Here is a 21515-nt window from a genome sequence, read left to right on the forward strand (position 1 = left end):
TGAAATGAGGAAAATGAAGATCTACTTTGAAGGGTTATTAAGCATAAAATAAGGTGGTATAGAAAACACTGTAAACTGTAAAGTACTTTTCCTTTTGGTTTGGGAAGAGCATTGAACAGGAAGGAAAAAAATAAATAAAAATCAATCAATCAATCAGTCAGTCTGTCTATCTGAGAATCAGTTCTTACATGGGCTCCCAGCTCAGAAGGAATGTCTTGGAAATAAGAATTTCTAGTATTTTAAATTATGAATGCTATTTGCTAGTCAAGCATTCATTACCCTACAGAAGAAAGCCCTAAGCAATGCTATCAAACAGAAGACTGTATCTGCTTTCAAGAGATTACAAAGAAGTTCATCATCTAGTTGTCCTTTAAGACATTTGTGTTATTACATAAGGTAACTTAGAAAATGGGAAGTATTGAAGGACCTGTGAAAATACTATAGACCAACATAAAAAGTGTATGGGCTAGAATATTTTTCAATTTATTTGCAAGGCTGGCTTAATGACTATGGCATGATATGAGTGGTTACTCTCATAATGCATTAAATATTTAGCTTTAAATTATTTTTACAAGTTAAAACAAAATTTTCTAGTCATTTAGTTCAACAATCATTTATTGAGGATGCAATAAGGAATCAAAGATTGTCGCTGTCCTCAAGGTGCTCATTGTCAGGGGAAACAAACATTACAAGACAATGGAAAATGCTGGGATGGAAGTAGACACGGTGTTATGGGAGCCCTGCAGGGATGGTGGGGAGGGACGTATAGGAATAGGGAAGAAATGTCAAGAAGCCTACCCAGAAGAAGCAATGTTTTGGCTGAGACTTGAAAGTTTCAGTGTCACGAGGAAAGAAGGGCAAATGGAAGTGTGTAAAAAGACAGGAGACATGAGAGAATGTGGTGTTTTCAGGGACCAGGGTGGACCCCAGGATGAGCTAAGGCAGTAAGAAATGGATATCCTTTGACAGAAATAAGGAATGAATATTGGCTTTATAATATTAATTACTTCACAATTAGCTGCTTACTCAGTTTTTACATTTCTTTGGAAACAATTTTATTTATAATCTTATCTTTTTCCAGTCACCCCTGTGTGACATACAGAAATATTATCAGGCCTGTCGCTGATGAAACATATTAGGAAAAGTGAAAATATATATTCTTTAAAGTGCTTCCCTTTTGAGGATTTTGCATCTAGTAAAAGCTGTGACTATCAATAACACCTTGATGGATTCTATAAAACAAAGAATTACCTAAGTAGCAGTAAAATTATATTATAAGTGTTTGAAACTTCCATCATTATATTCCTATCAGTGAATGATTCCTCATGATTTTCAAGTTATGCCTTCAAAATCCTTGAGAGACGTCACCCTTTTTGCAGATGATGAAACCGAGGTAAAGAGATCTCCTCGGTCTTAATGTGAGAGACTGGAGTATGTCAGGGAGATTATTGCTTTTGATTGAATCAAGTTTCTTAATCCCTCCTTCTACTATTAAGTTTCACCTTCTTTTGTAAGTCCAAAACTGGGAAGTGTTTTGAGGTTTGTTCTTCTGTGTATTGGAAATACCTCACGTGACATTCATAAAGTGCTCAAAGTGCGTGGTTCTGTAAGAAGCTGGAGCCAGGGGCTGTTGCTCTGACTGTTCAGCTTAGAGGGATGGACATGTAGCATTGATTATTCATGAAGTATGGATTATGGAGGTGGTTTATATTCTTCAGAAATCAGAGTAGATGATATGTGCATTTGGCTTTTTAAAATCACAATCAATCAACTGTCAGAAGTGTCTTCACTGGATTCTTCTTGTATACGAAGTACATAGCCTTCTTCATTCCAGCTGGTGCACTTGACAACACTGCCAAAGCAAACAAGACATTTTAAAATTGTGACTAAAGCAATACATAAATAATCTGTATTCCATCTTTTCCCTGGTTACATGGCTTTTAATGAATTAGGCAAATTATGCATAGAAGGAGCATACTGCTATTTTGAATCCAACTGACTCGTTATGCATAATGTTCTGAATAAAAAACTACATGAATTCTTCCTGTTCCAGATCCCTAAGATGTCCATCTATCCCATTGTCTACTCTGTGTAGTTCTCATAAAATAGTTATAACTAAAGCTATTACTGAAGTTCATATTCAATAGCCATAACCGAAGCTAAGACAAGACACCTGCAAATAATTAAAATAGCATGTAATTTTAAAAATATTGAACAGTATAGGATTAAAAAAACCTCAGAAAACCATCTACATTTATATTATTAGAAGCACTATTAAAAGGATAACTAACTACCTTTTATCCACCTGCATTAATTTTTCTAACTATAAAAGTAATATATGTTCATAACAGAATATTTATAAGTATATGAAGAACAAAATTGAAATTACCTATTATTCTACTCCCTGTGTATATGCAGTTCTTATTAAAGTCATTTTACATGATATGGATGCACCATCATTTATTTAACCATTCTCCTATGGTTGGCCATTAAAAATTTTTTTTGCCATAATGAACCTCTTTTTTTTTTTTTTGTGAGGAAGATCAGCCCTGAGCTAACATCCGTGCTAATCCTCCTTTTTGCTGAGGAAGGTCGGCTCTGAGCTAACATCTATTGCCAATCCTCCTCCTTTTTTTCCCCCAAAGCCCCAGTAGATAGTTGTATGTCATAGTTGCACATCCTTCTAGTTGCTGTATGCGGGACGCGGCCTCAGCATGGCCGGAGAAGCGGTGCGTCGGTGCGTGCCCAGGATCTGAACCCAGGCCACCGGTAGCGGAGCATGCGCACTTAACCGCTAAGCCACAGGGCCGGCCCTGAACCTCTTTATATATAAATTTTTAGACATTACTGATCATTTCCTTAGGATAGGTTTCTAAAAGGAATCACTGGTTCAAATACTATGAACTTTTTAAAAAAGCTTTTGATATCTGTTCATGAACTGCTTTCCAAAAATCATAGTGCTGAATAACACTACTACCAGCAGTGTATAAGACTGATTGTCTCATCATGTGCTCACTAGCACGGCATGTATTTTTAATTTTGCCGATTCAATAGATGAACAGTCACTTTTTAAAAAAGATATCTAGTAAAAATAACTTTTTGTCAAAATTACACCAGGAACCATAAATACTATTGTACTCTGTCTTACACAGATCTAGGAATCTGAATTCAACTGAGACAATGTATTGAGGTCCTACTATGAATAAGACATGGGCCAGCCCTTTTAGGAGTTCACAGTTTTGGTAGAAGGCTTAAAGCCTGTGCGCATAGGTACCGTTCTTCCTTACTCACAGCCACATCTACACGCCTGACGGTTGGGCCCCACCTCATATTGATTCCCATCACCAAGCTATGCTATCAGCCACGTGGAATGGGCAAAGCCCAGAAGAGACAGATTAATGAGCTCTCAGCTCAATGCTTGGGCCCCACAGAACGTGTCAGGTATATTTGCTTGGGTGTTTTAGCAACCATTTACCTAGTTGATGTACACATTTTGTTAATTGAAAAACAAAGGGAGAAACAAATATTTCTCTTAAGTTTATGCCTCTGGTCTATCTTTTTACTCTATGTACTATTCATAAATAGAATTTTGTACTTTGTATTTATTTGGATGTTTTACATTTAAAAAAAGAGTAATTAAACAAGCCAACTCTTTGGACAGAGACTTCTTCATGGTCAGTGCCTGCTCTCTGCTCTTGTCGTTTCTCTAGGAGTCCGTATTAAAAGATGTCTTTTTATAGTCATCTTTGGCCATCAGAGGATATTGTACTCTAGGAAATCACAGTTTGAATTATTCATCTCTATTCTTACTTGCTAATTTAATCAAGTGTTCATATTTAAAGAGACAGGGGGTAACTTGTCAGAACCTTTATCTATCCCAATCTTTCTTTCTCCTAGTTCTGGTCAGCTGTGTCATTGTCTCTTTCTTCCTAAGTCTCCAAAATTATTGACAGATATCTTCACGTCTAAAAGTTCTTGAGAAAAGTACATTCCAAGGCAAAACTTCAACAGATCTACGTAATTTTACCGGTGAGGTTATGGAATTCATTTAATCCAGCTATCCTTTGATAAAATGATTTAAAATAATTACCTACCATAGACTGACAGCTGGAATTAGTAACAGAACAGCAGACAGCAGAAAGGTGAAGCCTGGGTACCAAGCAACAGTGGCTGAATAAATTCCATTAAAAGTGGAAACTGCAGTGACTCCACCAAGTGTTTCTAAGAAAGCAACACAAGCAAACAGGGTACCTGTTTGGGGTTGAGGTGTGGAGGGAGAAAAAGAGAAGGCCGAGTTACAAAACAATAAACAAAAACTTGTGGAGAAAATTGTTACTCATTGAAAAGAGCAAACATGAAGGCACTGCTTGGTGAATGAAAGCTGTTCCCTCAAAATCCCTAATAAGTCAGTAACCCATTGTGCAGGTGAAGAAACTGAAGTCAAGAGTTCTCCTTGGACTTGATGTGAGAGATGCTGAAAACACAGTACAGCCACGCGCCACTTAATGATGGGGACACATTCTGAGAAATGCATCGTTAGGTGATTTCGTTGTTGTGTGAACATCATAGAGTGTACTTGGACCCATCTAGGCCATATGGTCCTAATCTTGTGGGACCCGTCATATATGCGGTCTGTTGTTGACCTCAACGTTGTTGTGTGGCGCATGACTGTAGTTCCAGTGTCAACAGGGCAAAGCTGAAAGTTAACAGCAGCTGACACAGCTGAAATCTGTGTCTCTCTCCCCGCCACAGGCTCAGGCATAGCCACAACTACCCACGATGTTCATGCTGCAATCTCCCACTTCCTCTCCCAACCCTAATCTGTGACACTCTGTGGGCAGGATGGCTCTGAGCAGGCAAGGTTCCCCTCCAGGGACCTTTTGAAAGGTAAAGTAATCATTTTCATCTGCTTCTCAGATCTGGCAAGAGTGACAGCTGCAGGCAAAGAGAGATGATCTTCTTATCATACTTTTTGCAATTTTAATTTGATCCCTCCCTCTAAAGTGACAACAAATGCAGTCACCTCAAGATTCCTGTATGTTTGACTCATCAAGTAACTACCCTGTGCTCTAGTGAAGGCTATGCCACAGTTTAATGTGAAGTGATTCTTAGAACATATTTTTCTGTCTTACCTGCTTGCAACTGCCTGCGCTCTGAGGTGGCTTACAAGATTAAGAAGAGGGGGATCTGCTGCCCATCACACTTGCCACACACCAGGTTTGGGAAAGGGTAGGCCATGGAGCATCGTTCAAGAAGCATGAGATGGCTGCATGGTCAGTCCAAGCTCACAATCAGAGAAATGGTCATTATTCTACTAATTTTTAGTTTTGTCTGGAATCCAAGACCATATTGACTGAAGAGTTAAACCTCCAAAAGACAGGCTGGCCATCAGATGTAGCTTTCTTCCTCCTTGTCAAGTTTTACATCACTATACAAAAAAATTTGAGGCCGTCTTCAGCTCTCCATGCCTTCCTCGGTATAAGTTCCTATGTAGTTTCTGCAGACTCTACCATTAAGCTATTGTCCTTATTCCCTACTTTGCCAAGTTTACTTTTCCATGATAAATTGTAATGCATTTTTCTCATAAACACTGCAAGTTGTGTAAATAATTGTGTTTGATTGGACTGATAGGAAAGAAAAGACAAGCTTGAGGCTCACCTTTCATAACTGGGGTATGATTCACATGTCTATACTCTGATTTTCCCCATGGCCTTGATCTTTCAGACTGTGTACTGATTTTTGTCTATTTAAACTTTTCACTGTATTCTACATATTCTCGTACATTGCTTCAAATTCTTCACTGAACAATAGGACACATGTTCATAACACAAACATCTCTCTGCGGAAGGCTGTGTTGTCATTTATGTTTCTTCTTTCGACTAAAATGAAAGCTCCGTCAACGCCAAGTGCACACCTGCTTTGTTCACTGCTGTGTCCCCGGGGCTGAGCTGTCCTGGCACACGCTAGATGTTTATGACGTATTTGTCAAGTGAACGAATAACAGCTTCATTCAAGGCGCAGTTATCAATCATCAAGTAGCATGTAGACTTACTGCCTCCATGATTTATGAGACTACATTAAGTCAGTTTAATTAGGAAGAAGTTCTCTTACTTGCCTAATTGCTTTATTATATTATTTTATTTCTGACCCCTGATATAGCCAGGGATAATGCCGTGGAGGACAGACCACATAGTACTAGTCCTATAAGGCAACGGTGTGAATCCATTCTTGCTGGGAAACTGGTCAGGCAGTGTTGGGTTTTGACATGAACAACCACACTATCATGAAGTAGCTTTAGCTTGTTGCTGAACTTCCCTGAGCAGTTCAACTTGCTTAACAGTGGGACTGGATTGGATTAAATAATAAATGCAGTTTAGTTTATTCCTAAACTTTTTTTAATCCTATAGACCTCAAAAATCAAGTCTGTTTTTACTGTTTTCCATTTTGTAATCACAAGGAGTACACAGGTGAGGACAAGAGGTAGTCCACGAGGGCTTTAGCTATGGGTTTCACAGCTGGAGAGAGCACAGAGATTTCAAAATAATTACCAAATCCAGTGTCCTCCCCTTTCTTAAGATAATAGAGATGGTGACAGACATATGAAAACCTCTGTAGCATTTCCCTTCCCCTCTGATTATTGTAAAGTGCATAATGTTTTCACAAAAATATCCATTTTTAAAAAATAAAGAAGGATGAGAATACACTTGGTTATGGAAATTTCGACACCATCAAAAGGATTCCTTAGTTTGCAGTTAAGAACAAAGTAATGATACTATCCTAGAACAGTAGAATCATAATTCACAAAGCCAGCACAATTCAGAATAAGAAATGCCAACATGTAAGCAAAACGTTTTAAAATGTTGCTATGTTTAACAGTATGAAATGATTTTTTAAAAGCCTTTATAAATTAAACCAAATATAAACAAAAATAAACTATACATTCTGACAAGTCTATTTTAGCTCTAAGTCAAAGCAGGTAGATTTTTCTTTTTTTCTCCCAATAGCTTTATTGAGAGAGAATTCACATACCGTAAAATTCCCTCTTTTAAATTACACAATTCAGTGTTTCTTAGTATGTTCACAGAGTTGGGCAACCATCACCACCATCTGCTTTTCGAACATTTTCATCACCCCAAAAAGAAACTTTGTACCCATTAGCAGTCACTCCCCTTCTTCCCAGCCCCAGCAAGCACTAATCTAATTTGTCTCTATGGATTTGCCTATTCTAGACATTTCACCTAAATGAAATCATATTTATATGATAATATGTGGCCTTTTGTGACTAGCTTCTTTCATTTAGCATAACCATTTCAAGGTTCATCCATGTTGTAGCATGTATCAGTACTTATTTCTTTTTATTGCAAAATAATATTCCATTGGACAAATCTACCTTTCATCAGTTTATGGACATTTGCATTATTTCTCCTTTTTGGCTATTATAAATAATGGTGCTGTGAACATCTGCGCACAAGATTTTGTGTATGTGTTTTCCCAAGAGAGATGAAAATGTGTCCACACAAAATCTTGTACACAGATGTTCATATCAGCATTATTAGCATATACCTAGGAATGGAATTGCTGAGTCATAAGGTAACTATTTAACTTGCTGAGGAGCTATCAAACGGTTTTGTAAAATGGCTGCATCATTTTACATGCCACCAGCCGTGTATGAGGGTTCCAATTTCTCCACTTCTTCACCAACACTTCTTATGCTCTTTTTCATTTTAGCCATCCTAGTGAGTCTCACTGTGGTTTGGATTTGCATTTCCCTGATGGATAATGATGTTGAACATTTTCTCATGTGCTTATTGGCTATTTGCACATCTTCTTTGGACAGATATCTATTCAAATTACTTGCCCATTTTTTAATTGGATTGTCTTTTTGTTGTTGAGGTTTTTTTTTGTTTGTTTTGTTTTGTTTTGTTTTGTTTTTGGTGAGGAAAATTGGCCCTGAGCTAACTTCTGTTGCCAATCTTCCTCTTTTTGCTTGAGAAAGATAGTCACTGAGCTAACATCTATACCAATCTTCCTCTATTTTTTTTTTTTTTTTTTTTTTGTATGTGGGATGCTGCCACAGCATGGCTTGATGAGTGGTGTGTAGGTCCGAGCCCAGGATCCGAACCCATGAACCCCGGGCCGCCGAAGCGGAGCGTGCAAACTTAACCACTATGCCACTAGGCTGGCCCAGTTGTTGAGTTTTAAGAATTCTTATATATTCTGGATACACGTTCCTTATCAGACATATAATTTGCAAATATATTCTCCCATTCTGTGAATTGTCTTTTCACTTTCTTGATGGTGTCCTTTGAAGCACAAATGTTTTTAATTTGGATAAAGTCTAATTTATCTATTTTGTCTATTGTTATGTTTTCAGTGTCATATCTAAGAAACCATTGCATAATCCAAGTAAGCAAGTAGATTTTTACCTGCTATAGTTTTTATATCCTAAGTAATTTTCCAGTTAATCATTATCAATCTATAAACAGCTGTGTGAGTATTACAGCCACATCTTATGAATGGAAAAGAATCAAGAATATATTTTTTAATTTATTGAATCATGCAGTCTTCTCCAGTGTTGACTAAACTGCCATAAATAGAATAGCATAATTACAAATTATTCATAAACAATTAATATGAACATTTGCACTAGGCTAAGACATAAAACAAAGGAAACCTCCAAAGTCTAATAATATTCACATGAAACAAATGGGAAGGAGGACAACCCCATATGCCTAATATCTAACTAGTAACTCGTTCTAACTAGAAATTTAATTTTTGTTTTTCTTCTGTACTGGTTATTCTCTGCCCACCCCTTCAACTGTTTGATCTTCAGTGGTCTGCTCTGTGCTTGGGAGGCTGACCCCACAGATTATATGATTGGACTTCCTTGCTGGCCTGACTTCCTGTTGCACTTGGTCAGTGGGATCAGGGAGGAGAGAAAGGCTGTGATGTTTCTTCTCTGCTCCCTCCCTATTCAGGCCATCCTCTCTGGGTGCCTCCACACTGCCCACTCCTCTCTCCTGCCCTTCCTTAAAGTCTCTTTACTGAACCAGCTAAGTGGGATCCTGTTTTTGCTGGGACTCTGATTCAGGCCCAGCTCTAACATTTGTGAGGGCCAGCGTAAGAATACAATTAGAGGCCTACATATTATATTCTAAGTATTTAAAAGTTATAATTCTAACAAACTGTTAACTAAGATATGTTCTGCCTCTCTACTCTGAGAAGTATACCTTCGTAATGATTTGGACGGTCAGACACAAACTTAGAATTCCCAGGCTTTTTAGAGTTCCATGTAGGTACATGACAGCACTGGGAGAGCTGGCCCTCAGCCCTCGGTTCCCAGCCTGCAGGCTGCAATACCACCCCCAGCACACCCCCCTCCGCTCCTTGTGTTCTACCTCTTGCTCTATCCTGCTCAGAAAGGATCATGTACACATGGGTGTAGACACCTCACCCTGCAATTCCAAGGTTGAGCCACACCCTCCTATAAAGAGTCACTTCTTGGCTACCCCTTTGGTCTAGAGGTAAGCACACTGGGGTCACAGTCCACCCTCAGGAAGAAGGGCCTGAGGAAGAGGATCATCAAGGCACTCACGACATGAGCTCAGGGCTGTTTGGCTGGGAATTATGGGGACCCAGGTACTCAGAGTGTTGTCTAGAAGAGGGGAGGTGTTGTGGGTTCCCAGTGGGCATTATCAGCCTGGCCCTGAGGTCTCCTCTCCTCTTAGGGCGAGGGGAGGGAGCATGTCCAGAGCAAGCCTTCTAAAGCATGAGGCCCTGGGAGGGGCTCCTTGTGTGAATATAAGCCTCTTCCTAACATAGAGCTTATCATTTAATTCAAAAAGAGTTCTGTGCAGGAAAAGGGTTGTAGGAATATTCTGAAGGATCAAACATTGATCTTACATAAATTTCAATTGGTACAGATTATAGATTCATTATATTCCTTAAGCAAATCAAACTCACCTTGTTCAGTAGAATGAACCACTTTTGACATCATGGACCGTAGAACAGAGAGTGGCACAATAGTGAAAAGGAACGGCAGCCTGACTGTGAGAGAAACGACCAGAGTCACTGGCTGAGTCAGAAAACTAAGGGCCAATTTTAAATGTGAAACACTTTCTAAATATTACATTTTCTTTAAGCATCCTGACTCATTGCATCTAAAGACTGCATTAATTAATTGCAGAATTCTGTTTAATGAATTAAGATAGACTTATAGATGGGTCAGTTTAAGGTTAGTTTATTCTCCAATTCTTTTTCCAGTGCTAAGAACAACAAGAGTTCGTGGAAATTTTAGGTCCAGATCTATATAATCTGCCAATTGGGAATGAACTGCTATTTTCCTAATTATTGTAGTAACCCAGGTTACTACAATTAGCAAGTTGTGACTATTAATCAGTTTTTTTGTTTGTTTTCTGTTTTTGCTTTTTCAGACTTGGCATTCTTAGCGTTAGCATTCTTTTAATATATTGATTCACTTATTGATAAATTGGTTCTTTATTTTCTTGCTGGTTTATCTCTGTGTCTGAATAATTTCCTGAACACAAATTGCCTCTCCTTTTAAATTATGACCCTCAATTGTCTATAACATTTTTAGTTATATGATAAAATAGTAATATATTACATTTGCAAATCAATTTAAAGTTTTCAGTGTGTTTTCACATCTATTAACTTAGTTGGTCTTAGCACCTCTAAGGCAGATGGAGAGCTGGCATGTATTGAATACTAGGCATTGTGCTAAGTGCTTTATAGTTTTCTGTTCTAATATCTATTATAACCCTCTGAATTAGGGACTACTATGCCCATGCTACAGATGAAAAAATGAGAGCTCAGAGTAGTTAAGTAACTTGCCCACCATCACCTAGTACTATAGATGGAAATGAAGCCCAATTCTGTTTGTCAACCTGGTTCCCTGCCAAGTAGCAAGAAGTTAACACTACCTTCGTAGAAAAAGACTAAATTGGACCTTACAGATCCCTTAGCCCTTTCAAATGCAGGATCTCACTCGAGCCCTACAAAAATCACTCATGAGACAGGTAGTTAAGGAAGTGGTCCAATTTGCCCAAAAGTGATTCATCAAAAGCCAATTCATAAAATGACTGACTTGCTGAAAGATCAATTTGCAAAATCTTGTCTTAAAGAGTTTTATTTTTGAATATATTCAGTGAATACACATTTTTCTTATGAATCTTTTGAGTATACTTTATATAATTGTCTTAAAACTTTTTCTTTTTTTTCTTTTTCGTTTTTTTGTGAGGAAGATCAGCCCTGAGCTAACATTCACTGCCAATCCTCCTCTTTTTTTTTTTTTTTTGCTGAGGAAGATTGGCCCTGGGTTAACATCCATGCCCATTTTCCTCTACTTTACATGGGACAATGCCACAGCATGCCTTGACAAGCGGTGCGTCGGTGCGCGCCCAGATCAGAATCTGCGAACCCTGGGCCGCCGAAGCAGAGCACACACACTTAACTGCTGTGCCACTGGGCTAGCCCATCTTAAAACTTTTTATGGAAAGTAGCCTTCTTAGCAGTATTTTAAGAAACACTCAAGTTAGTGAAAGCTATATTGAAGAATTGATTCACAAGAAGAATGTTCCTCAAAATAATTTTTTGGCTAATTTGCAAATTTGGAAAATTGTGGTTGTTCAGTGAATTGCTTTTTTTAAAACAAGTTGGCTTCCAGCCTCTGGCAAACTAGCTTTTAACAAATTACCTTTAATTGAACTAGAATAGACTCATCAAGGCACTCACTGGACGTGAGCTCAGAGCTGTTTGGCTGGGAATTATGGGGACCCAGGTACCCAGAGTGTAGTCTAGAAGAGGGGAGGTGTTGTGGGAATGCGTTAGAGAATTTTATATTAAAGTTTTTCATCCAAGAGACTAAATTCGTTTTATATAAACATCAAATACATGATTATTTCTAAGGCTACATTTGTAACTCACCTAAAAGCATCATCAATGTTGTTCTGGCAAAAGCAGTCATAGCCATTCCTGCCATGGTGGTAAAAATTCCAATGAAGGCCATGTGAATATCTTCCATACAGTAAGAAAAAAGCCATATTCCTAGGAAACTAGTCAAAAAAGAGATACTACCCAAAGCTGATCCATAACCTATATAAACTTCATTCCAGCAGAGTGGTGAATCCAATTCATAAAGGATAAAAATGGGAGAAGTGCCAATTACCACAAAAAAATAAGTGATCGTTGTAAAAAGTAACAAACAGAGCAAACACCGTCGTTCACCAGAAGCATTTTTGAAAAGCATGTAAGCTCGGTAAAATAGGTTTTTAAAACTTTCACTACATGATATGGAAACATTCTGAGATGAAGACTCTTTCATTGAATCACCAAGAAAAAATAAAATATAAATCAAGTTAACAGTAAGAGTCATAGTAATAATTAAAAACGACCATACAAAGCCTAGTTCTCTAATAAAATAGCCAGAAGACAGTCCTGTTAATCCAGTAACAAGTCCAAGTATAAAGTCAATTATAGCTATTCGAATTGTTCTTTGTTTCTGTTCTTTACATTGATCAACTATGTAGGCAAAACAGGCTCCAAAAAATGTGGTATAATTGCCACAAAGTGCACCAATAAAGGTAGATGCAATCAAAAGCTGGAATGGAAAGGCAAAATAGGAAAGCAAACAGAGCCAAACACTGGTTGCAAGGGCACCAACAGAAGATAAAATCAAAGGGAATTTTCGTCCTTGCTGATCACTATGAGACAGAAGTATGAACGTAGACACTAGACCAGGAATTAACCCACTTATGTCCATCTGCAGATTAAAAAGAGACACTTTTTTCTGAACTTCCTGCAAAGAAATAAAAAGACAATGTTTACAGAGGTTTAGACAACGTATGTAACAGTATCATGGTGCAGACTGTCTTGACATGGCCAGTGGGTCAGCGATGGGAATCTCTGGCACATGGATTTGATACAGGTTAACTCTTCATCCAGTTCACAAAGCAAATATCAAGAGGTGATATAATCATCAATGCTCAGTCATAATATTCAAGTACCACGGTGGGGACTTCAATCCATAAAAATAAAAATGTGTGTATTGATGTGTGTCTGTCTTATATAAGAGCATCCATAGACCCCAAGGCCTCCGGGACTGGCCATACAAGGATTTTTCTTTGTTCTATGAACAGTTAGCACTAAGAAATCATGACTGCTGTTTAAAGCAAGAGCAATACCCTTTCCCATGATGTATCTTTCTGTCTACTCTAAAGGGGAATGAATATCACATGTAAATGTCATATCTGATAGACCTTTATTTAGGAAGGGCTCAGTTGCCCTTTTTACATGTATTTCCACAAATAGATTACTGAGAAACTTATTCTTTTATTTACTAAAAGTTAAAATAAAACCCAAAGAGGAGCTTTGCAGTGAGTAAAAGTGATAGTGTGCCATGAACTGAGGAGTGAGATAAACTCAGCTCCCCTGAGGACCAAAACTATTACGTACACACACAGATTGGCAGATGTAACAATCGTTAGACTAACTATTTGATGGGAAGAATTTTGGGTGATTTAAAAGCCTTTTCTCTTGGGTCGGCCCGGTGGCGTAGTGGTTAAGTGCACACGCTACACTGCAGCAGCCCAGGGTTCAGATCCCAGGTGCGCGCTGACGTGCTACTTGTCAAGCCATGCTGTGGCGGCGTCCCATATAAAGTAGAGGAAGATGGGCATGGATGTTGGCCCTGGGAGGATTGGCGACAGATGTTATCTCAGGGCTAATCTTCCTCACTAAATAAATAAATAAATAAAAATAAAAGGATTTTCTCCCTGCCACTTTATATTTTCCAAATTTTATATAAAGAGTATGTGCCATTTTTATAATGGGGATTACTAAGCTTATTTTAAAACAAAGATCTATTCCTATAATATTTAGAAGGCACCCTACACAACTGATGAACCATCAGAATATCAAATACTAAATTAATGGTTTTTTAAAATAGTGAGCCTATTTTTATTTTTATATATTCATGTAATTCAAGCAATTCCATGTCGCCAAGAAATGTTTTCGTCACTCAGACTCAGAACTTCAGTCATCTTGCTTCTAGCCTTTCCCTTCACCCGTGCCCCCCAACACAATCTTTCCTGCTCCGCCCAGTGCTTCTCACACCCTTGACCTTCTCTATCATCCCATAGTTGCCACTGGAACGACAACGCTCGTTAGTTTTTACCTGGACCGCTCTGGCATCTGACTGGTGTCTATCCTATTCAGTATATAACGCCAGGCTTCTCACTTCGCCGATCACGTACACTACTGCTGGGAGCATCTTGCCAAAGCACACTTTCAGCATGGCTTTCACCCACCTAGTAGCTTCAGTACCACCCCACTGCCTGCTAGAGTATTTAAGGTGCCATGTGCCCCAACCTCACTTTTCAGCCTTATCCCCACTCACTCCCCAAATACCCTCTATGTTCCCGGCACAGTCCATGGTCCAACCTGGATTTCCCTGAGATCCCCAAACAGATGTAATCTCGTCTTCCTCTGAACCTTCTCATGTGACAATTATCATTCCCCAGTTATACTTTTTTGCATAATGATTAAGAGCTTGAGCTCTGGAGTCAGATGAATCTGGATTCAAATCCAGTCAGTTCTTTACACAACAATTAGAATGATCTTTAAAAACACACATCAGCTCATGTCACTCCTCTGCTCAAAATGCCCCAGTGGCTCTCCTTACATGAATAAATCCAAACTCCTTGCCATGGCGTTGGTGGCCCAACATCACGACTTCTCTGATTTCATCTCCACTTCCTTACTCCTCTCAGCTGACTCCATGCTCATTCGCTTTTGTACTTGCTGTTCCCTCCACCTGACTATCACACAGCTCACTTCTTCAATTGAAAGTCATCTCCTCAGAGGGGCCTTCTATGACCAATCACTCAATCCAAAGCAATCCCACTCACACACTCACACATACACACACACGCTCCAATGCTCTATCCCCTTTTCCTACTGTATTTTTCTGAGGAGACTTACCACTCCTTGACAGGACATGACACTTTAACTGATCTACTCATTATATGCCTTCACTACAACCTCAGCTCCAGCAGGGCTGGAACCTTGTCTTCACTGCGTGTCATCAGCTCCAAGAACACTTCTTCCCAGAGTAGGTACTCAATGGATATTGATTGGATGAATGAATAAGCAAGTAAAATAGGCCTCTGTAACTCACCAGCTGTGTGATCCTGACCAAATTATGGATCTCTATAGCTGCTTCATCTGAAAAGAGGGGATAACAGTCCCTACCTTGCAGGCTGTTGTGAGAGTTAAACTTAAAGTAAATATAATGTGCTGGGCACAAGGCCGTAGTACATGGTCAGTTTTAGCTGCTTCATTTTCACTAGATCAGACTTCTTGAGCACATCTCTGTATCTCCTACAGATATGGTAGCCATCAAGTAAATATTTATTGAATAAATAAATGAAACAGTTATCTTTTAATCAACTTCTCAACAAGATGTTCCAGTTTTGGGTTTCTCCTCTCATTTCCACCCCTTCGCCCAAGTCCTGTCTTCTCCTTTCTATCTACTATCATTTCTAACCCAATCTTTTACACAGACTACTCTCCTCATCTGTAGTCTATGTTTTAAAATACAGATTTTAAAGACAAACTCAAAGCATATTTCAATCATACATCAAATTTGAGACATAAGAAACAAATTGTTTTGTGTGTCTATACCTTTTAAACTCTGGAGAATTCTAACTGTATAATATATAAGGGTAGAGGGGAGAAATCAGAGTAAAAGAAAAATCCTATTCCCTCTCCAAGATTGAAGAGAATGACAACGTACTGAGACAGGAATAAATTATGGAAAGTAATATCAATTTTAAAGAAGTCACAATTTCACAGGCTAAAATGTATATATTAATTCCAATTGAGTAGAAAATATTCCTGATCTGCTAACAAGGGATTGTGTTAGTTATTAAAAGGTTAAATAAATAAATTCCCAAGCAAGAACAACTTCATGCTCTGTTGGGTAACCCTAAGTTGTCTCCTCTAATAGCAGAGTCCCTATCTTGAGAGCTGCCTGAAGAGAACAGACCCAATGGCCAATTTAATACATCAAAACTAATGAGTTAACAAGGATGGAGTGGTAAGGGGCTTAAAAATTCCTTCCTCCGTAAAAGTCAACAAACATGCCTAGAATTCCCTGTCTCTTCACCGTTAGCCAAGAGTTCCCTTCCCACAGCCCTGTCATTTTGTTAAAATGTCCTTTCGAGATTAATCTCATTGCCCCAGAGAAGTATGTAGAGGTACCTTATAGTAACAGGGCTCAGAAAACTTAAAGATTTGAAAAATAGGGTAGATCAATGTTTATTTATATGAATATATATATATCTTAACCCCAAATGGGTTGGAAAAAAAAGATTTTCATCCAAAAAATAGACTTTCAAAATGTTAAATATAAGTGAAATAGCTGAGTTTATTCTTATATTTGTACCCTGAAATTCATAATTTTTTTTTGGTAAGGAAGATTGGCCCTGAGCTAACATCTGTGCCAGTCTTCCTCTATTTTGTATGTGGGACAGCACCACAGCACGGCTTGATGAGTGGTGTGTAGGTCCACACCCAGGATCCAAACCTGCGAACCCTGGGCTACCAAAGCAGAGCGCAGGAACTTAACCACTACGGCACCGGGCTGGCCCCTGAAATTCATAATATTATCTTGCATTCCAATACATATGTACGTGTGTGTATATTTTTTATGTAGGAAGGATAAATAAATATGGTATAACAGTAAGAACATGATCATATTACGGACTCTTCTTACACACAATTGATCTCTTGGGAGAGAGGCAAGAAAAATCTGAGCTGAAAAAAAATCATTTAGGGACCATCTTTCTCAGCAAAAAGAGGAAGATGGGCAACAGATGTGAGCTCAGGGCCAATCTTCCTCACACACACTAAAAATTCATTTATTTTATTAGGGACTGACCCTGTGCTATGTGATCTCTCATTTTCAGGATTACATTTCCAGACATTAAAGTCCTGTCCTTCTCCATCCCTCCCACCACTCCCTGGGGTCTGGTGAAGGAAAGCACAGAATCAGATACAGAAACTGATGAGCCTATGGAAACTTCTCACTCCCTGCGAATGACACATATGTAACAGAAAACATTCTTGAAGGGAGATAAAACCTCCAGGTGAGACCTTTGGCCCCATCTATTTTTATGACCTCCCTGTAGGCCAGAACCTTGATGTCTGTGTGGCTGCCCAGAAATAATCAAGAAAATTTCTCCCATGGAAATGAGGAGAAGAGTAACAGCAAGGGCTGTGCCAAACAACCAGGCATCACCCCAGCAAGGGTATGCCTGACACCTGGGGAAAACACCTTGGGAAGTGCTAGAGCCTTCCTTCTGGGGCCCTTTGCTATATTCCCCAGGGCTCAGACTCATCTCTCAGTCACACCTGAATTCTCTTTGACTGAGGAGAAAATCTTAGAGCCAGCAGGCAGGTGACCCAATTCCCTTAAACTCTTCTGGTCCTTTGACTGGGAAGGCAGCGCCACTCTTTTGCCATCACAAAATATCCCCAAGGGGAAGAGTTCAAAGTTTGTAAGTAGTTTGTTTTTGAGGCCAACCTTCCAGCCGACCTTGGTCCAACTTTCAGGCTTTTCTGGGGGAAGGAGGAAGGAGACAGCCACAGAGGAGATGAAACTGCACTGAAATTTTCTGAGAGAAAGGAGCAGAGCCAGTGTCACAGCAGATGGAGAGTTTAAGTAGAAGAGATAGAATAAAGGTGTCAGGAAACTTCAAACAGATGAGAACTGAATAAAGCCTCTTGGTTTGAGATTTAGGAGTTTTATGGTGATCCTTGAGATCAATGTATGACGAGTGCAACGTCCTCTTTCACTTAAAACCCTATTACACATTCCCTTTTTATTACATTTAGGGTTATTTTAATTTCTTACCTCCTGGAATGCAAAAATTGGGCTGCTTTTGTTTTTTTCACACTCAGAAATATTGCTATCAGATGCAAAACTGTAGTTGCCTGTTTCTTCCCATATCCTCCTGTACACATATTGTGTTACCAGTGGACTGCTCAAAGTCGTAGCAAACGCACTAAGGCAGATGGCAGGTTCTACCAAAAAAATCCTCATTTTGCTTGGGTAGGAAGCTGAATTCTCTTAAAAAGAAAAAAGAGAGATAATCAGTTGCATTCTTACCTGAGAGGTTAGATTTTCAATGACGGGGAAATTAGAGGAATTTTGTGGCGTAAACAAGCAAACCAGGGAACAGAAAACAGGAAGCACTTCCTAACCTGAGACTGTCACACTTCCCATTTTTAAGAGTAGGACATTTTACGGCTCAAACCGCCTTTAAGGGGATTCTTTGAAAAGTCGTCACCCATTTTGGCTATCCAATGATCACACCACAACAATGAAGTTCCTCTGAGGACACTACAGTTGGCAACTGTTTGTTATTGTTATTCTGCTACTTGCTAACAGCGGACAGGAAGGGGGCCTTTTAAAAAGCAGCTCCCAATCGTAAAGGCACTTTTTTAAAAACTCACCCCACGGTTACAGTCTTATTGCCAGGCTAGGCGCAGGTCTGACCATTTTCGGGGCCCGCACTCCCTGGGGGCTGCCCCTCTTTGGGGGGCCCTGCGCCCCCGCGGCGCCTCCCGAGCAGCAGATGCTCCCGGAGGCATTGAGCGCCGTCCCGGGGGAAGGGGGGATGGGGCGAGGAGGGGCGGGGTCTACACCGCCGCGCCGGGATGCGGAGGGGAATTTCCCTTGAATTTCACCAACTACACCTGCCGGCGAGACTCAAGCCCCTATTTTAAAGCAAACCGAGGAAGGCGCACTTCCGCGTCCGGAGTGACGACGGCGACAGTTTACCGCGCAGCCCTCGCTGGGTCCTCGGCGGCCCGCGGCCTGGGCTCAGCGAGCTCGGGAGGCGCCGGCAGCGGCTCCCCGGCGGCGGCGGTCTGTCGGCGGGTCGGCCGGTCTGCAGGCAGGCGGGTCGGCGGCGCGGCCTGCGCACTGCGCTGACTCAGCCCGGGCCCGGGCCTCGCCGCCCGCGCGCCCAGGAGGCGGGGCCGCTGGGGGCGGTCGCCGCCTGCGCCGCCCCTGCCCTCCGGCTCTCCCGCGATTGGGCCGGGTGGCCGGCGCCCCCGCGGGGATTGGCCGCCCCACTCCAGTGCCCCGCCCCGCAGGCCCGCTCTGATTCCGCGCCGCGGGCTCCTGCGGGGGCTCTGCAATTGCAGTGTTTCTGGGTCCGAATGTCGTTTTTCACTGAAGCACACAGGGGATCTGTTGCGAAAGTACCATATTTGGGATGCAGCTCCCTGTAGCATCCCGGTCAGCTGGGCAAGTGCCCTAAGAAGAAACACAGGAGAGGGGGGCGGGGTAAGGAGCCCCCGGGGAGGGCGAGCACGAGAGAGTGCTCCTAGCGAAGAGTTAGCCTGAGGCTGGAATGTGGTCGCTGGCTCTTCCTCTTGGTGGAATTATTTCATCTCTGTGCACCTCCATTTCTTTATCTGTCAACGGGGATAACAGTCTTACAGGATTGTTATAATGAAACTCTCAACCTGTGTATACAGCATAGCCCTGGACCAATAGGAGCGACTGTGAACGCCCTCCAACAAGCCCACCAGGAACACACCCGAAGTTGAACGAGTTGGATCTATTACTTCTTGTAGCGAGGAGAAATGCATACAGGGGGAACCAGGGGGGGATGTCGGTAGAAGGAAAAGCATTTAGATGTTCTCTCTTATGGGCAGGAACAATTACTATCCAATACACTTGCGTGCTTTGCTGTCCCTACTCTTCCGCATGAAAAAGAAAACCAAGACTTCATTTATTCTGATGCATATCTCTATGGAGATAACAATCACTATGCAAGTCTTTCCACCCCCCCCCCCCGAATTAATGTTAACTGCTTGTGTAGGTATTAAATTAAAGAAGCCTTAACCAACTGTGACTTGGAATCTGTCACTGTACTGGGCACTGTGAATGAGACAAAAGTTAACACACTATAGTTAATTATCAAAGAAGTTTCCATTTATTTGGTAAGAAAAGATGGAAACATATGAAAGGAATAAAAAAAAGATTCTAAAGCCAAGTCTATGGAAATCATCACAGAACAGTAACTACATTCCCCTACTACTGTTGCCGCTCCTTACAGGCTCCTGCTCAAGCCTTCTTCTCTCAGAGACTCTGAAATGGGAAATCAAGTCTCAGCACGGAGGGAGGAGTGACCACTCCTCAGGCGCAATCTCCCTGGCAGTGTTTCTGAAATGAAGGTCAACAGGTGGATTCTCCACGGCAAGGTCTCCAGGAAGATTTTGACATTTTATGGTTTCAGTTCAACGACCTAGAGAGGTTGTTTTTTTTGCTGAGGAAGGTTTATCCATTGCCAATCCTCTTTTTTTTGCTTGAGGAAGATTACCCCTGAGCTAACATCTGTGCCAATCTTACCCTATTTTTTTGCACCTGGGACACCACCACAGCATGACTGGTGCGTGTTGGAGGTCCATGCCCAGGATCCGGGCCTGTGAACCCGGGCCGCCCATGCAGAACACGCGGAACTTGAACCACTCTGCCATGGGGCCAGGCCCTGACCTACAGATTTTAACGTAAGCATATTCTGAATTATCTTATAATCAAGTACTGACACTTGATTTTGGTGCCTGTATAGTCCTCCCTTGGTATCTTCGGGGAGGATTAGTTCCAAGACCTCTGCGGATGCCAAAAGCCGAGGATGTTCAAGTCCGTTATGTAAAATGACGTATTTGTATATAACCTACACACATCCTCCCTTATACTTTAAATCGCCTCTAGATTACTTATAATACCTAATACAATATAAGTGCTATGTAAACAGTTGTTATACTCTATTGTTTAGGGAATAATGTCAAGAAAAAAAGTCTGTGTGTGTTCAGTACAGGCAGAACTATGTAGTAAGCCTTTCAATCCTAGGTTGGTTGAATCTGCGGATGCAGGACCTGTGGTTACGGAAGGCCGACTGTATTTGTATTTCTGCTTATAATCACATTGGCTCCAGGAAGAAGTACTTTAATAATGTCAGACTAAAGAGAAAAGAAGTAAACTAAAGATATAAATGATATGCCCAAGCTAAGTGAAGACCAAAAAATGTCATATTGCATTGTTCAAAATAAGTTTTCATAGTGCTCCAGTAACAAGTGTGGGAGAAATTAGTCAGGACCTGACACATGAATAGACGTCGTGAACTCAAAAGAACCCGTGCTGCACTGGGCAATGCCAGAGTCAAGTGGCAAGGCTAAAACAGAATATAGTAGCTTCAAGAAGAAAGTGGCTTTTTTGCTTCTGATGAAATCACCAAAGTAGCATGTGATGAAAAGACCGCAGTAACACCAATTACTGCTTAGTAGGTGACTGTCAATACTGCTGACAAGAGTCTAAGGATACGACTCCAGGCACAAGTTATTGAAAGGAAATGTAATCTGATCATATGACCTTGGTCAATAATCTGCAAAAACAGACCTGAATAGATCTTATCTATCTGAGG

General features: G+C 40.6%; 1 protein-coding gene across 3 annotated transcripts; it reads right to left on the reverse strand.

Annotated features, from left to right (window-relative positions):
- Window positions 1–597: 597 nt before the first annotated feature.
- On the reverse strand, window positions 598–18960 carry SLC46A3 (solute carrier family 46 member 3). 3 transcript variants are annotated; one of them, XM_058547939.1, is made up of 6 exons: window positions 18863–18960; window positions 17933–18147; window positions 11944–12814; window positions 9964–10047; window positions 4095–4251; window positions 598–1852 (listed from the first exon to the last, which is right to left on the reverse strand). In XM_058547939.1, exons 2-6 carry the CDS (start codon window positions 18119–18121, stop codon window positions 1768–1770), a joined length of 1386 nt encoding a protein of 461 aa, XP_058403922.1. In that variant the 5' UTR covers window positions 18122–18147; window positions 18863–18960; the 3' UTR covers window positions 598–1767. The 3 variants fall into 3 exon arrangements, with proteins under 3 accessions (XP_058403922.1, XP_058403923.1, XP_058403921.1); XM_058547940.1 differs by having other exon boundaries at window positions 18829–18960; XM_058547938.1 differs by having other exon boundaries at window positions 18535–18960.
- Window positions 18961–21515: the final 2555 nt, after the last annotated feature.

The sequence above is a fragment of the Diceros bicornis genome, chromosome 9 (assembly GCF_020826845.1).
Source record: "Diceros bicornis minor isolate mBicDic1 chromosome 9, mDicBic1.mat.cur, whole genome shotgun sequence".
Lineage (NCBI taxonomy): Eukaryota > Metazoa > Chordata > Mammalia > Perissodactyla > Rhinocerotidae > Diceros > Diceros bicornis.

Bases quoted from the DNA above. Each gene is read 5' to 3' on its own strand.
- SLC46A3 (XM_058547939.1), bottom strand. From the start codon at position 18,121: ATGAGGATTTTTTTGGTAGAACCTGCCATCTGCCTTAGTGCGTTTGCT. The intron at 12,815-17,932 runs GTAAGAAATTAA...ATTTCTTTGCAG, and splicing joins CAATTTTTGCATTCCAGGAG to GAAGTTCAGAAAAAAGTGTC. The intron at 1,853-4,094 runs GTAGGTAATTAT...TTGCTTTGGCAG, and splicing joins ATTCCAGCTGTCAGTCTATG to TGTTGTCAAGTGCACCAGCT.